Here is a 15,340-nt window from a genome sequence, read left to right on the forward strand (position 1 = left end):
TGGATGTCATTTATATGTTTATTTTAAATGAACATGATTGGTAAGTTAGATTCTTGTTATACTAACTTACTAAGCATTAAATGCTTATTCTGTTTATTTCCTTTGTTTTATAGTATTCGAAAGCTCGTAAAGGTTGGAAGCTGGTCAGAGCATCATCACACTATTCCTCCGCTTATTTTGGTACAATTAGAAAACTAAACTAAATTATAATGGCATGTATAGGTTATTTAGCCAAAGTTGGCATGCTAAGATTTGGTTGTAACTAGCCATTGGAATGACTAGTATTAGACATATTTTGTTGTAATTATTAAAGCCTTATTGTGCTTGATGTGTGTATTGAAATGGTTGATGGTGGAAGTTACATAAGTATGTTAAAGGTTGCAATGAATTGATAAGTATACTATTATGCTTATATGGCCAATTAGGTAAGATTGAATACTTGTAAATATTGGATGTTATGACATGTATGAAGCTTGAGATTGGCTTGAAATGAAGGTTTTTTTGTGACTTGTAATGGTGCGAAATTGGTTGGTTAGGTTGATGCCATATTGGGTGAGAAAAGTGGCCTTGAAAATTGCTTATTTTTTGTCCACACGGGAAGAGACACGAGTGTGCGTCTCAGCTGTGTGTAACACATGGCCATGTGCATGGGCGTGTAGTTTGGACGTGTGTCCCCTGCACCTAATTTTCGAAAATTAAATTGTCCACACGGCCTAGCACACGGTGTGGCTAGCCGTGTGACTCAAGTCAAAGAGTTACACGGGTAAGGACACGGGCAGGGACACGACTGTGTGCCTCACATCGAATACGCACACGGCCTGGGGCACAGGCGTGTCATTTGGTCGTGTGAGCCACACGGCTTGGCCACACTGGTGTGTGTCCCCTGCACCTAGGAAATTTTTTTTTTTTAAATTTAGCGAAAAATTTTCTAAGTTCCCGGTTTAGTCCCGACTTGTTTCTAATGCATAAAATGAGCCTCGAGTGTCCATTTAAGGGACAATATGGTTGAATATGTTTGGTTTCGAATATGAATAGTAAATGACATGAATTAACTGTATTTATTCTGTAAACTCCGATAATGCTCTGTAACCCTGTTCTGGTGACGGATATGGGTTAGGGGTATTACATCCTCCCCACGTGTTCCATAATAATGACCTAATTGTAGGTTTGCCACGTTAATGCCACCCAGCACAGGACCTCACCTATAAAAAACCCCCAAAACAACGAAGAAATGATCGACTCCTAGCATATTTTCCTACACTTTGCTATCTTACCTTCAACACTCGATCTTCATTTCCTCTTCACCTCCTCTCTCTGTAATCTTCGACTCTTCATCCTGATTGGGTAAACCAACCTCCATCAGCATCACCGCACTCTCCTTTGAACTTTATCCATGTTGTACCTTTGTATCAACTATACTCTTACCTCCAAATCTAATGCAATGATAAATGAATGCAAATTAATGACTTTTATTAGTGCGGCTTTATATCAGTTCATGCAGATTCAAGCTTTGTTCCTCCTTTGTTTTTTTCTCCTTGGGAGTTGTAGACATCTTGCTATTGGTCCAGTGCCCATTGCATCCTTAGTGATCGGCACAATGATCAGTGAAAGTGTCTCTGCTGGTGTATCAGGCATCTTTGGGTCTCTTAAGGTACCCTTTTTAATGTTGTAAAGTCAAAATGTATAAGGTTTTTCAAAAGAGTTCTTGAACATATTGAACTATATATAGAGACAAAAGCCACTTCATTTATCTATCACTGTGATTTTAATTGATTCTGGTTTTGACATACAGGTCAGGCTTTCTGATCGAATTTCTATCCAAGGCAACACTTGCTGGATTCATGGAGGGTGAAGCAGTCATTGTGTGATTACAGCAGCTAAAGGGATTGCGTGGAATACTTCATACTAGCAAGCTGCAATTCATACCTGTTATGACCTCTGTATTTGACCACAGAGATGAGGTAAGTGGGTACACCAAGGGAAAGCAATGTATACTTTCCCTATAGTCATTTTCTTTCCTTTCAAAATAACTAGGTGCTAGACATTATAGAAGAATGTCAACTAAGCTAGTAATTAGCAGCATCTTGGGAGTGCGCTTCTTGCTTTTTGGACTACAAGGCACTTTACAAATGCTTCCACAATCATTGGTTGGAATGACTTTGATGAATGTAAATCTACTCTTTGCTTCAGTCCAATAAACTAAACCACAGAATCAACGACTACAAGGCATGCATGTGCCTTTCATATTATATATGCTTTCATTTCATGTAGTAAGAGCCCTATTCCACTTTTGAAAAGGAACAAAATGTTCCAATGGTAATTTTGGTTTTAAATTCATCTGTTGTAATGGGATTTGGCTTCCTGTTGCTTCTGTTGACGGCAAGACATTACAAGTATCTCTTTTTCACCACCAAAAAGTTTGTCCACATTATAGCTTAGATTCTTTAATTTCTGATGTTAGAAAATTTCGATGGATCCAGATCATGAGGAAACCAAAGCTTGTCTGGGAATCGGCAGCTGCCCCATTAACGGCCGCGATTCTCTCGCCTTCTGCATTAAATAAAAAAGCTCATGGAATCTCATTTGTAAGAAGTGATACTCAACTTTTATGTAAAAGATGTTTTGAAAAAATTGTCCCAAATCTAAGTTGTCTCTTTCTTTTTATATTTCACTGATTGGCCACTTGCAAAAGGGTTTGAATCCACCCTCGTAGAACATGCTATACTTTAATGCCCATTATCTGGCTTTTGCTATCAAGACTGAGTCCGGTCCCTCACTGTAAGCTTTTCCTGAACCAGCACTGTCGTCGATAACTAAAATCTTTGTTATTACCTCATATTATTAGACAACATATATGGACATACTATTCCATACCATGTTACGGATGGCCTACGCTAACTATAAATGAACCACAAAATCATTGATATCTGTATGATTTTTAAATTTAGTCTCTCATATACAAATGTTTCACAACCTTTTGTAGGAAGGAGTTGCCCATTTGCTTCTCTAAAGAATTACCAAGTTGATAGAAACAAAGAAATGATGGCCCTCGGTCTCTAATGAATATGGCTGGTTCTTGCACTTCATGCTATGTTACATCAGGTTCGGACTCTTGCTATTACTTCATCATAACATTGATTACTTGCCATTGCAGTAATCATTTTGAACTTTTCCAAGTGACTGCTTTTCATCTCTCTCTTCTCATATTATTGTACTGTTAAAAGCATCGACATAGAATAGGAAGTAGGGAAAATTTTCGATCAGTGCTTGAAATTGCAGGTTGGGGTTTCTGTAGTCAAGATTCTCTTGCATGTCACCAGGCCAAACACTGGAAATTGGGAATATATTCCATCAACACAGATGCAAAGGTGCCTTCATTTCTCATACTGGCCACCCAATTTCCAATCTACTTCGAAAATTCAACTTATCTACAAGAAAGGTAACTCCATTAATGTCTCGTTTTAATCTTATCATTGAATAGGTCATTAAATTTTCCAATGGACTGTCATGCCGAAATGTTTTATTCAGCCTAGCAGATTACAGTAAAAGCATTCTAGTGAGCAAATGTTTGGCTGAATAAAGGAATTATTGATATGTCCCGTAAGTTGAATGAAGTATAATATTTCTTCAAACCTAGTCATTTTCATCCAATGAAATTTCGCCGCATACATTGCTGATGTGGTTTTTCTTCCGTTTCAGCTTGTGTGTGAATGTGATGGAGAAATTACATAATTCCAAAATCCTTTGGAATGAATTCAGTCTATCTAACAGTGGGAGACATCTTAGCATCATGGAAGCCTCAGGGAAAGAAATAATAATTACGTATTGATAGATATTTGATGGGAATAAGATGAGGAGGTAATAGATATTAACTAGTTTGATTGATTGAATAGACTAAATAAATAATAGTATTACATAATTTGATTACATAAAAGAATATGCAAAGAATAACTTAAAATAACAATTTTATCTTTAAATATAATTTTTATTTATATTATTAACATCTAATAAAAATTAAATATTAACCATAATAAGATAGAAATATTTAATAATATTTTATTTTTAATTAAAAGACAAGTATTAAATCTAAATAATATTTTTTGGGTATTACAAATAGTATTTTTATTTTCTAGTTAGCAGTTCGTATTATATCAAAATATAATATAATACTCCATCTTGTTCATTGGAAATAATATTAGAAATGTTTTCATTTTGTCTTTTTTAATTTCAATTTTAGTTTTTTTCAACTTATTTCTGCAAATTGTCTCTCCTCTCTCTAAACAATTTATCTTCTCTCTATCTAAACTCATAACTCATCATATTATCTATTTTTCGTCATATTTACTTCCACCAACCACCGTGGTTTCCATTGCCAGTTACCGTGTCCTTACCCAGTAAATACTTTAATTTCTTTTTCTTTTTTCACCTCTATTCCTCTGTCTCCTTTCCAGATTTCTCACCCAAACCTTCTTTGACATTTTTTGCTTCTGAAATTTTGATTACCATAAGGAAAAATTGCTTTGATTTTTCTCACTTTTTAACTACATGCATAAGTTCCGAGATACCCAACCTCATTTGAAATTTACAACAAATGGCTAACATCATTCAATACTACATGGAAGAGGTTCCCCTAGTTGGGTTGGCAATAGATCTCCTCTTGAATCATCTTCCATTGATTTCTTTGACATTAGCTCTTGCTTGCATTGAACTGTAGGAGAGTTCTTTTTTTTTTTTTTTTTCTTATAGCATTTTGATTTCCTCTAATATTTTTAAGTTATAAGACTGAAGTTTTGAGTCGTTGTATTGTTGTGGCTGAGTTCAGTGCTTGTTGATGGCGTTGAATAGCCGATTCTGATGGGTCCCAAGTGCCTATTCAGGCCACATTCATCATTGCCTGCAATGAGTTAATCCAATAAATAGAAACTGTTGCTTTATGAATCAGTCCTGAATGAGTTGGCGAGGAAAGTGCTTGTCTAATCCTTCCAGACCCTTGGGCAGTCTTGAAAGAGGTTTAGCATAGACCTGACTTCTTTTTTTTTTAACTTCATTTTGTGAGCAATACCCTAAATCATTTAAACATTATGATTTGGTTTAATGAAGAGAAAAAAATAGGTTAAACTTTGTTGCATTCCATCAAACCAAGTTGATGCCTCATGGTTTCCCAAAGTAATATCTTTCTCAATTTCATATTGGAATGTAAGAAACTAAATCAATTTTCATGTTACTAGAACCAATTTATTTTGGAAAATAAATTGTATACTATCAAACAATTCTATTAGAGAATGAAAAACTACTCAGTTATGCAAATAATATCAGAAAACAGTATATTAGATGCAATGAATCATCTTTCGCAAAGCGGCCTATGATTGTATTCTTAGATCTACCTTGAATGAATGCATATCTAGCCTCGTATGCTCCAGCTTCATATCACTTGAGCACCACAAGTTCCAAGCTTTTACCGCTCCTCTCTGCCATCCTTAGAATCACTTCTTGATTATAACCAGAAGCACTGAACACATATTATTTAACTTAAGCTAGTGCTTCCTCGTAGCGCCTTTGAATCCATATCTAAAGAACTATATCCTTAAGCTCCTCCAAAGAAGTGAAGAAATACCATGAATTTTAAATAAGGGATTTCTTCACACATGATTCTTTGTCAGTCAAATATCTGCATGGAATAGTTTCAAAATTCAACCGATATTATGACATGTTAAACTTCAACTCAGAAAACTAGTAAGGTCTTAGGTCAATGACTAAACAAAACGAGTATCTGAACATTTCTGTTTTATGTTTTAACTTTAAGCTGAAGAACTGGATCCTTTTATTTTCAATGTTTTCTTAGATAACTAAGATGAGAATGAATTCTTTTAACAGTTAGGGGTCAAGCATTAAAAAGTTTTTCTTTCCCTGGAAATGCCTCCAAAAACATCACCGATATAATCCAATAAAGAAAAAATAATTATTTATTTCAAATTACAATCAAGAAGCTACTTTTAATATATAAAGGAATTATTTCTTACTTGATCTGTATCGAGTAGGAATCTCTCTCTGTTCCCGTTTAATGCATAAATATTCACCTAGCAAAGCCATCACTGCAACTCCAGTACCATTCACAACCCACCAGGTTACAGAGGAAGGCCAACCTCCATATACAAGGCATATAAAAAGATGGATAATATAGAGGGTGGCTGAAAAATCTAAGCACTTATTTGCCCTTTCAATCAAATAAATCATGTATCCAGCTCTGTATACATCCAAATAAAGCAAAAACGCAAGTTAAAAATAAGCTAAGTTTAGAAAATGCCTAATATCATTATTATCTCCAAAATTCTTAGTGGAGTATGATGGAGTATGATTCCAAGTTTTCATGGAGGTAATATCTTCCTAGAAGTGATATCTACCTCTGGCCATCAATTCGCAACTAAGTAAAACCTCCCTCATGCCAAACACAAACTGAATCAGCAAAAAATAACAGATACAATGACTTGGGCAGAGAGGTAATTACTTTAAAGCTTAACTATAAATATCCTTAAGAAAAGAGTTCGACATTCAAACTTCTCACATGTCGACATCAAAATGCATATGCAAAGATTTCTAAATCCAAGTTTTTAGTATCAGAAAAAGTATACATATCATAAAACTGACGACACGGACCATCACGAAACATCACAGTTGTACAACATAATCCATTTATTGATCAAATCCAGTCCTACAACCTATAGCAATGGATGAAACAAAAGAAAAGGGGATTATATAATTCAATCATAATCAACCAGCAGATTTTACAAGGATGGGGTACAATGCTGAGGCAACAGGAGGAAACATATAGATTTTCTAATAATAAACACCCCATAGTCAAGCAAAATAAGACTTAGGCTTAACTTTAATACTATTTATTCTTTTATGGCAACAATTACTCGTATCCAAGGAAATCTAAAAATTACTACATCCAAAAGGCATCATATAGGAACCAACCATTTCTGCATTCAAAAGTTAAATAGATAAGCATAAAAATGAAGTGCAGTTAAAAATCAAGGTGGGAACTATATTCTCAGTATCTCACCCTGCAACAGAGCTGAACAGAAAGGAAGCAATGACACACCAGCCGACAACGGTTGAGGATGTAATAGTAGCAAAGTCAAAGAAATAGACTAAGCTCATATGAGAAACATGAGTGCCAACAAGAAAGGACAAAAAGACTCCAAGGGTGAGGTAGTATAAGCATTGAAGGCAAACAATTTGGGCTACAATAAGCCAAGGATCCCATACCATCGCCCCATAGAACATGACTACAATTGAAATACAACTTTCAATTTCCGAATACACAAGATCAGCAAAAACCTCAAAGAATTTCCAAACCAATTCCTTAATACGATTGTAAATTTTCCTTATATCCAAGCGCCAGATCCTAAAAACACTAGTTTCTTTTAATAATTCTTCTATGAAACCCCAATTCTTAGAAAATTACAAGGATCAAAGGAAAAAACCATTGATTGCCCCGCTGAAGCTTTTCGAAGTTAAAGAAAAACCCAGTTTTCAAACAAACAATGCTAAAACTGAGTTCGATGCTATTTTTTTCCTTAAAACATTTTTGTGTACCCAAAATCGAGACTTGGCGAACTCGGATCTGGTAAATCAGTGAGTCCTGAAGAAAGAAAACAAAAAAAACAAAGACAATGTGAGGATTAAATACTGGAAATCGAGATCGATACAAGCGAGAGACAAGGAACCGTATACGAGCGAATTCTGCAATTTTTGTTTTTCCAGAACTTTTTTTTATTTTTTTTACAATTTAAAGAAATACAAACTTTTGGGAAAAACTTTCTTTGGGGATGGATTTAAAATGAAGGTTTTAATTAATTTTTATTAAAATGAAAATATGTAATAAATTCACATCTTTGTTTTTCTGTTTTCAGTTCAATTTTATTAACAATTATTTCGTTAGATTTGCCGCGGGTTCGGTCATACCTTGGTAATTATTTATTGAATTTTAAAAGTCTTAAAAGCTTATTATGATTTGGATTTGGATTGTTCACAAATTAACTAATTTATGCATTAATAATTAGAATAAAAATAACAGTGAAAGAAACAAAACTAATTGTATATATAGTTTTTTAGAAGAGTAGCAAATAGGAAGTGTGAGTTAGTAAGAGATTTAATTTTTAAAATTTAAATTAATTATATAATTTGGTTCTTACCTACCTATTTAATTGTGTTGATAGCTAATACTTCTATGACTTTATAAAAATTATTATTAAGTTCGTTATCACATAAATTTACTTAAAACCATTTTAATAACTATTTTAAAAACCCATTTTAAATCTTTCAAATATTCAAATATTAATAACCAATTAAAATTTTACTTCCCATTTTATGTATCACTAAATAATATCTTGAAAAAATTTTATGCACACAACATTATACAAATACATGATACAGTGAATATAATAAACATAAAACATGATTAATGTGCCTTTATAAAAGAAGATTAGCATGACATGTATCATACTCGTATTTAAAATTTTGGCATTCTTAATTTATTTATATTTGCATAACTGATGCAAAGGGAGAAATGCATGAGAAATGAAGAAAATGGTTCAGAACGTGTGTTGGTGCTTTGGCATCAGTACGAAGTAAAGACATTCCTAAAATAGCATACTCGGTGTCAGATTTATATAACAATGATACAATGTTATTGCTAAATAATTCCTTAAATAGCATACAGTGGATCTTTACATGCATATAAGCAAATTCCTTAATTACCATTCTCGATGTCAGATTTATGAAACAATAATACAATGGTATTGCCAAAAATTGTCAAGCAACAATCAAATCCAGGATAATAAAATATTATAATTCAGGATGGTTACTTGTGAACCTCATTGTGAGCTACTTTTTCTCCTTCTGGTAGTTTTCCTTGAACTGACTGTCACTTTTGCTTCACCTTCATTGTCACTTTCCTGTCCATGCTCATCGTTTACAGCAACTTTGGATGTATTTATTTCACTCCTCAACCGTAGTATTTCACCCTTGGCGGATGACAATTCTTCCTCGAGTTTCTTCGCTTGCTTTTCCAAACTCTCCCTTTCTTTACCAAGTGACATGACAAGGTTGTGGGCATCTTCCATGTTTTCTCGGGCTTCTTTAGCTGCATTCTTCTGCTCTGTAAGTGTTTTATACAGAACCGTTTTCTCATCCTCGAGACTAGATATTTTAGCATTAGTGCTTTCGAGATCTTTAGAAAGTTTCAGTATATTTTGGTTCACCTCATCAAGTGACTTGGTAGCCTCTTCCAGGTCCTTTTCAAGTGATTTTCTTGCTTCCTTGTCCTTCGAAATCTGCTTCTCCAAAGCCTGTACTTCTTTCTTTAAAGAAGAAACAATCGCTTTCTCTTCTTTCAAATCACCGGCTGTAGTTTCTGCCTTTTTATAGACATCTACCAATTCCCTCTGAAGGCTGTCACGATTTTCTGTCATAGATGCCAGCTCATGAGAAAATGTCTGCACCTCCTCCCTGGTTTTGTTCAGAAGCTCTTTCGCAGCTGCAAGCTCGTTGGCAAGAACTTTGCCACTTTGCTCTGCCTCATCAAGGCTACCTTGCAGTCTTAGTTTAGTTTCATCAAACTCAGCCCTAACCCTTGAAACCTCTGACTCAAGCTCTTTACATTGTGTTTGTGAGTTCTTAAGTTGCTTGAACAGATCAGAAGCCTCACTTTTGGACTTTGCAAGAGTTTCCTCAGCAACTAGGAGTTCTTCTTTCAGCTTCTTTAAATTTTCCAATTCCACCTCCAGTGCTTTCTTCAGGTTCTCTCTTTCCTTCTCCAAATCCACAACAATTGCTTTATTTTTACTTGCATCATTTACAGCAAGCTCGAGTTGGTCCTTTAGCAAGTGAATTTCTTTTTCTCTTTCCCCCAAAAGCTTAGCATCTGCTGCCACCTTATTTTCTGAAGACACTTTGAGATTATTATAATCCTCTTGAAGAGCACCAAATTCCTGCCTAGAATTATCTTTTTCAACTGTTAAAGAACTTATCCTTGCATTTAATTCATCCACTGCAGCATTTTTCGATTCAAGTTCACTTTGATTTCTCTGTAATTCTTCTTTCAAACCTTCAATCTCTGAATTTGCTTTCCTAAGTTCTTCCTTAGTTTTCTCATAAGCAGTGTTTACGTTCTTTAACTCTGATTCCTTTTCATCAATGGATGAGCTGAGCTTTTGAATGTTACCTTCCTTATCTTTGAGTTCTGAACTGAGCAAGTTAACTTTTTCTTGCAAGACACCCACTAAATCAAGCTTTTCCTTCAATTCTTGTTCAAGAGATCTTTTTTCTTCCCCGGCCTTCAAGAGGTTGCTTTGAAGACTGTCAATTTGAACTTTAAGGTTCTCAATTAACCTCTTCTCATTTTTAAGTTCCTGCCCTAAGCCTGCAATTGTATTGTTAGCTGAATTTAGTTGATCCATTATAGACAGCTTTTCTTCCTTTGCCTCTTTAAGTTGCTTGGTTCGTTCTTCGCGTTCATTTAGCAGTTTTGATTCAAAGTCTTTCTCCATTGAGACAATTGCAGCTTCTTTTTCTTTCAATTTGATCTTTATCTGCGTGTTCCAATCAATGCAAAATTAATTTTAAACTAATCCACGGAAATGGAAGTTGAAATTAATTAAGAACGGCAAAATATTACATTAAGTGAGAAAAACCAAAAGCATTCTTTGATCTCTAATCTTTTGGTTTTTGTCTTTACCTTTCTCTATCCGGAAAAGGGAATACTTGAAAGGAGGTAGGGAAGTTGAGGAAAAAGTAGTCTGAGGACTGGGAGAGACAATAATATTGTAGAAAACTATATTGCTATGATTCTTCATTTTCACTCAAGTATCTGAGTCCGACGCAGGTTTTGACATGGAGGGTATACGACCCTCCAAATACATGAAAAAACTAAGAAAAAATTGAACACACCCACGTCCAAGTAACATAGGTTGAAAAGGGTCTGAGTACCCATAACTTCTTTAACTCTTCTTAAATGCTCAAAACCATCTTATGGTGTAACAAAATTTGAATTTGAAGGTAAGTGATGACTTACTGACTCTAGGGCTTGATCAGTTTCTTTCTTCTCCTTCTGAAGCAAAGCATAGAGCGGACCAAGCACACTGACTCCAAATATCCCAAGACCATTCAGAAAAGATAGAAAGGGATTTGATGGCGAACCTCCCCGTGCTTCCTGTCCATGGAAGCTACCCCGTTAAGAATTTCGAAACTTAGTCAAAAAGTCAAGAAATAAACATAATTAAAGCAAATAGACTGAATGGGATAATAAAGCAAGTAAGACTCAAACCTCTGCTTTTTGGTTTTCCTCCGGCTTGTTTAGCTCACTTTCTGTCACATTTTCTTATGAAAAAAAGATGAATAAATGAAAAAAGAAATTGAAGGTGAACAGTTATTAGACCAACCCTAAAAGGGACTTAAGAAGAAGAATGCATATAGGACCCTGATAAGAGATCCAATATATATGAAATTTAAAGAAAATGATATGCAAATTAATTCGAAAAGAACAAGCATGAGCATAAGAACTTGTTTTGAATATGAAAGCAATGAGTAACTTATACAAGCTTCACTTGCAATTATACCTCAAGCCAATTAGTACAGAAACTGTGAGTTCATACCTGATTTCTTCTCCATGAAAGGTGACTTGTTCAAATACCAAAATAAACCACTCAGCATTTTACTAAATTCTCAATCAGGTCACCTCTTACTAATTTCATGGACCATTGAACTTTTCCTAACAAAACAGTCCTAAAAGTTGTTCCACTACCATTTGGAGGAATATTTCCCTTTTTTCCCTGGAAGGGGATGGACTGATTTAATATTTAACTCAATTATATCATAGTAATAAAAGCCAAAACAGAATTCTTAACACAATAAGGGCGAAAAGAAAAGAAATCAAAATAAAGGCAATTAGTCCCAGAGCTTCCCCACAAGCAACTGCCATTGGCAGCTCCATTATTCCTTCTTATCTACTTCTACTTTTCTCCGCTAAGCAATCTCTTGCAGTTATCATGGAAGATTCTTCCATCTAATCATCTATTTCTAACACTAATAATATAATGGTAAGTTCATCTAGCACATCCATCACTTTTATACTTTGAACCTTAAAGAGGCTTACCTTATCAGAGATAGATTGCTGAAACCAAAATACATATATAGCAATCTCTCAACATGTATTATTTCTCTTTCTACCACAACACATGTCCGTATAGAATTAGAAAAATACCAAACAGCATTACAAAGTTAACAAAGATAAGTCCCGATGGCAAAATAGAACCAATTTAAGTATGATGTTAAAGTTGAGTGCCTAAATTGACATCAGGTTCAGGCCCGTTAACTGCTATGTTTGAACATCACTTCAAAGTGCAGAACAACCATCAGCAGAACCTTGTTACAATTTTCTTCAAGAAACCAATATTGTTTACCCAAAAAAGTCCAAAAGGAATATATTTAAGTACACAAATTACAGTAGAACATCACTCCTATGAGCAAAAACATTAGATATCTGTGCTCTCAATGCATCCAAATCAAATTGATGTAGCAAAAATGACTAAAGGGTGATAATCTGACACGTATATAAAGGAAAAAAACATAGAAGTAACGTTTGCATGGGTGTGTAAGGATATGGATAGATATGACAAGACAAAATCGATTAGGAAATTATATCCATTTTTATCTAATTTCTCTGCATCCATAACAAAAGCTACTTCATCTTAACTAGAACTTAAGATATACTTATGCGCGAACCAATCTATAAGATGTGAAAACAATAAAACCATAAAATTCAAAAGAACATTTCTCCAACTAAAGCATTGCCTACTCATTCAAGTACAACTTCTAAACATGGTTTAATTAAAACAATAACCCAGTTCAAGAAGTTCAGTAATATGATTAAAAGGATCAAATGTTGAAAGAAAGAAAAAATATTACTTCAAAAAAGAATGAGGCTTACTTAAGGTGGAGCCCTCGACAGCGTTGGCTCTGAGTTGCAGGAAAGGAAGAATGGAAATACCCACAAGAAGAACCGCCCTCCTCTTGCGGGAAACGTGGTCGTTTGGATCTTGATGGGACAGAGAAGCCATTGGAGGCCTGAAGCTTCTACTTCTTCGCTTGGACTCTGCATTTCTAAGGTTAAAGAAAATGGATTGCGAAGAAGAAGAAGAAGAAAACAGTAGCTGACAGTTGGAAATGGGAGTTTGCAAATAGCAAGAGCTCCCTATCACGAAACCCATTTCTACCTTTTTTCCCTTTTTTTTTTTTTTTTTGAACTTTTCTGGGAAGTTGAGAAAAAAAGAAAGAAGCTCGCCTGCTCTCTACTTTGCTCTATCTTCATTTTTTTTTCTAATTTCCGTCAGTGAAAGCTCGTTGAAAGGCAAAAAAGCCCCTTTCAGTTTGTGATAATTACGAGGAAAATCCTTATTTCGCTCTATAAAATATAAATTTTTCAATTTTCAATTTTTTCCCCTTTTTCATGTAGTAGATTTGAGAATTTTCTTGGGGGGATATTTGTGCTTGTGTTTAAGTATTGGTATTTTTCTATTGCATCTCATATAAATTAGGAAAAACATTTGGTATATTTTCATCAGAGTTTTTAAATTTTACAATCAGGATTAGAAATTAAAAAATATATTGTACGAATATAGTAAAATATAAAAAATATTTTAAAAACATGGAGACACAAAATCAATTTTAAAACTATTTGTAAAATAATAAAATTTTATGAATAAATCAAATATTAACTCTAAATTTAATTTAATGGTTTCGGATGAATATATATAATCATTATACTTAAGTTCAATATAAATATATTTATGAAAATAAAAAGAGTAGTGCATTGAAGTGATTCTTGACACGGTCAAGTAGATTGTTTTGCTTTTGAAGAGTGGTGAAATTTTATCAAAGTAATTCATTTTTTAATAAAAAGAAATACTCTTAATTTTTTTTTAAAAACACTGTTGAGTAATATATAATGTTAGACATGAGAGGGCAAATGGGTAATTTGGAATAGAGATATGGGTCCAAAAAAACAGATCCATACATGCAGTATTGAGATTCAACAGCTTCTAAACCCAATGTCAAATTGCCACGTAAGAAGAAGTGAAACTTTTTATCTTCAACATACAGGCCGGTCAGGTTGCCACGACATGCAAATTGTTTTAGTGTATAATCTTACTTTTTCTTTTTCATAACCTCCTATGTTTATACAAAATTATAGGTCAGATGGTCGAATAAATATATGTTCTTCGTGTATTGATAAAGTAGTCATGTTAATATAGTGAATGATAGAGGCTTTTAACATGCAAGATCGTAGATTGAAGTAGTCCTTTCTTGTCCAATTTTTTTTAATTTTGATGTATCCGATAAGCTAGCTCTGATAAATATTTTTTCTTGTTTGAGGATGTTCTTACATTTGTGGGCTACTAAGCTTGACTTCTGTTGGTCTTTTCTACTTCTGTGTTTATTATTTTTGGGCCTTTTGAACCGATAACCAATCTCCTTTCCTTGATGGAAGTTTCATTAATGTTTACTAATAAGCAAATAGTGAACAATCTTAATATTAGGTCAGATATCACCTTTTTGACAAGTCATTATGGCTATAACACCCTCTTTTTTGACACTTGTTAATGATACAGATGAATGCATTGGACCATTTCATATGCATTGTTCTTCTTCTATTATTATTTTTTATTTTTTAAAAGGATAGTTGATTAGGATTAATTTTGCCTCAACACCGAATTCCATGGTTCTTATTTCACGTTGTGCAAAGCAAATGTTAGAAGAATTATGCATGCAGAAAAGATGCAATGCTTTTCTACCCGATGTGAGTGCCTTTGACTTCGCATCCATTAAAACAATTACAAATTATTTGTTTGTGTGATTTCTTTTTTCTTTGGTATTCCATAGTCATATTAACTCGAGTTGGAGTAAACCATAAACAAAAAACCAAAAAGTCTGCTAACACTCATTCGAAGAGCAAGATTCTAACCCCTTCCCTGCAGATCAAATAAGTGGTTTCACCTTAGTCTAAGCTCTTGCAAGATTGGAGCTGAAGATTAGGCTACCATATGCAGATTAGCAAATCCAGCACTAGACTTCAACCACTGTATCAAACACATCCAGATCATACCCGGAAAAAATTTCTAAAAAATAAATATACCCAATTATAACCAATGACAACACTCACCCACGTAACATACAGCGTTCCACAAAAAGTATAGTTGGTTCTGAGATTGAGACACCAGTTATAGGAGATACATTTAACCTGTGACGATCTTCTTCAGCATTACCAAGTGAACCGTGA

At 34.2% G+C, this 15,340-nt stretch overlaps 3 protein-coding genes across 7 annotated transcripts; 1 reads left to right on the forward strand and 2 right to left on the reverse strand.

Annotated features, from left to right (window-relative positions):
• The first annotated feature begins 2,957 nt into the window (after positions 1 to 2,957).
• Positions 2,958 to 5,133, forward strand: LOC105768104 (uncharacterized). Of its 4 annotated transcripts, XR_008195860.1 has the most exons (5): positions 2,958 to 3,102; positions 3,280 to 3,439; positions 3,529 to 3,600; positions 3,700 to 3,858; positions 4,823 to 5,133. XR_008195860.1 is itself a non-coding variant. In XM_052630608.1 (3 exons), exons 1-3 carry the CDS (start codon positions 3,060 to 3,062, stop codon positions 3,827 to 3,829), a joined length of 333 nt encoding a protein of 110 aa, XP_052486568.1. In that variant the 5' UTR covers positions 2,958 to 3,059; the 3' UTR covers positions 3,830 to 3,885. The 4 variants fall into 4 exon arrangements, 1 of the variants encoding a protein (XP_052486568.1); XR_008195861.1 differs by lacking the exon at positions 4,823 to 5,133 and having other exon boundaries at positions 3,529 to 3,614; positions 3,700 to 3,885; XR_001125770.2 differs by lacking the exon at positions 4,823 to 5,133 and having other exon boundaries at positions 3,700 to 3,885.
• Positions 5,134 to 5,213: 80 nt separating this feature from the next.
• Positions 5,214 to 7,860, reverse strand: LOC105768103 (uncharacterized). The gene is made up of 3 exons (XM_012587850.2): positions 7,064 to 7,860; positions 6,021 to 6,244; positions 5,214 to 5,668 (listed from the first exon to the last, which is right to left on the reverse strand). The coding sequence occupies exons 1-3, from the start codon at positions 7,285 to 7,287 to the stop codon at positions 5,661 to 5,663; spliced, it is 456 nt and encodes a 151-aa protein (XP_012443304.1). The 5' UTR covers positions 7,288 to 7,860; the 3' UTR covers positions 5,214 to 5,660.
• A 782-nt stretch (positions 7,861 to 8,642) lies between these two features.
• LOC105769330 (MAR-binding filament-like protein 1-1) lies at positions 8,643 to 13,348 on the reverse strand. 2 transcript variants are annotated; one of them, XM_012589883.2, is made up of 4 exons: positions 12,992 to 13,348; positions 11,330 to 11,370; positions 11,078 to 11,215; positions 8,643 to 10,595 (listed from the first exon to the last, which is right to left on the reverse strand). In XM_012589883.2, the coding sequence occupies exons 1-4, from the start codon at positions 13,269 to 13,271 to the stop codon at positions 8,880 to 8,882; spliced, it is 2,175 nt and encodes a 724-aa protein (XP_012445337.1). In that variant the 5' UTR covers positions 13,272 to 13,348; the 3' UTR covers positions 8,643 to 8,879. The 2 variants fall into 2 exon arrangements, with proteins under 2 accessions (XP_012445337.1, XP_012445336.1); XM_012589882.2 differs by having other exon boundaries at positions 11,330 to 11,382; positions 12,992 to 13,347.
• Positions 13,349 to 15,340: the final 1,992 nt, after the last annotated feature.

This window comes from Gossypium raimondii, chromosome 5 (assembly GCF_025698545.1).
Source record: "Gossypium raimondii isolate GPD5lz chromosome 5, ASM2569854v1, whole genome shotgun sequence".
Classification (NCBI taxonomy): domain Eukaryota; kingdom Viridiplantae; phylum Streptophyta; class Magnoliopsida; order Malvales; family Malvaceae; genus Gossypium; species Gossypium raimondii.

Bases quoted from the DNA above. Each gene is read 5' to 3' on its own strand.
- LOC105768104 (XM_052630608.1), top strand. From the start codon at position 3,060: ATGAATATGGCTGGTTCTTGCACTTCATGCTATGTTACATCAG. The intron at 3,103-3,279 runs GTTCGGACTCTT...TTGAAATTGCAG, and splicing joins TTCATGCTATGTTACATCAG to GTTGGGGTTTCTGTAGTCAA. The intron at 3,440-3,699 runs GTAACTCCATTA...CTTCCGTTTCAG, and splicing joins TCAACTTATCTACAAGAAAG to CTTGTGTGTGAATGTGATGG.
- LOC105768103 (XM_012587850.2), bottom strand. From the start codon at position 7,287: ATGTTCTATGGGGCGATGGTATGGGATCCTTGGCTTATTGTAGCCCAA. The intron at 6,245-7,063 runs GTGAGATACTGA...GGATGTATACAG, and splicing joins CTGTTCAGCTCTGTTGCAGG to AGCTGGATACATGATTTATT.
- LOC105769330 (XM_012589882.2), bottom strand. From the start codon at position 13,271: ATGGGTTTCGTGATAGGGAGCTCTTGCTATTTGCAAACTCCCATTTCC. The intron at 11,383-12,991 runs GTAAGCCTCATT...TTTTTTCATAAG, and splicing joins TGTCGAGGGCTCCACCTTAA to AAAATGTGACAGAAAGTGAG. The intron at 11,216-11,329 runs GTTTGAGTCTTA...TTCCATGGACAG, and splicing joins AGGAAAACCAAAAAGCAGAG to GAAGCACGGGGAGGTTCGCC.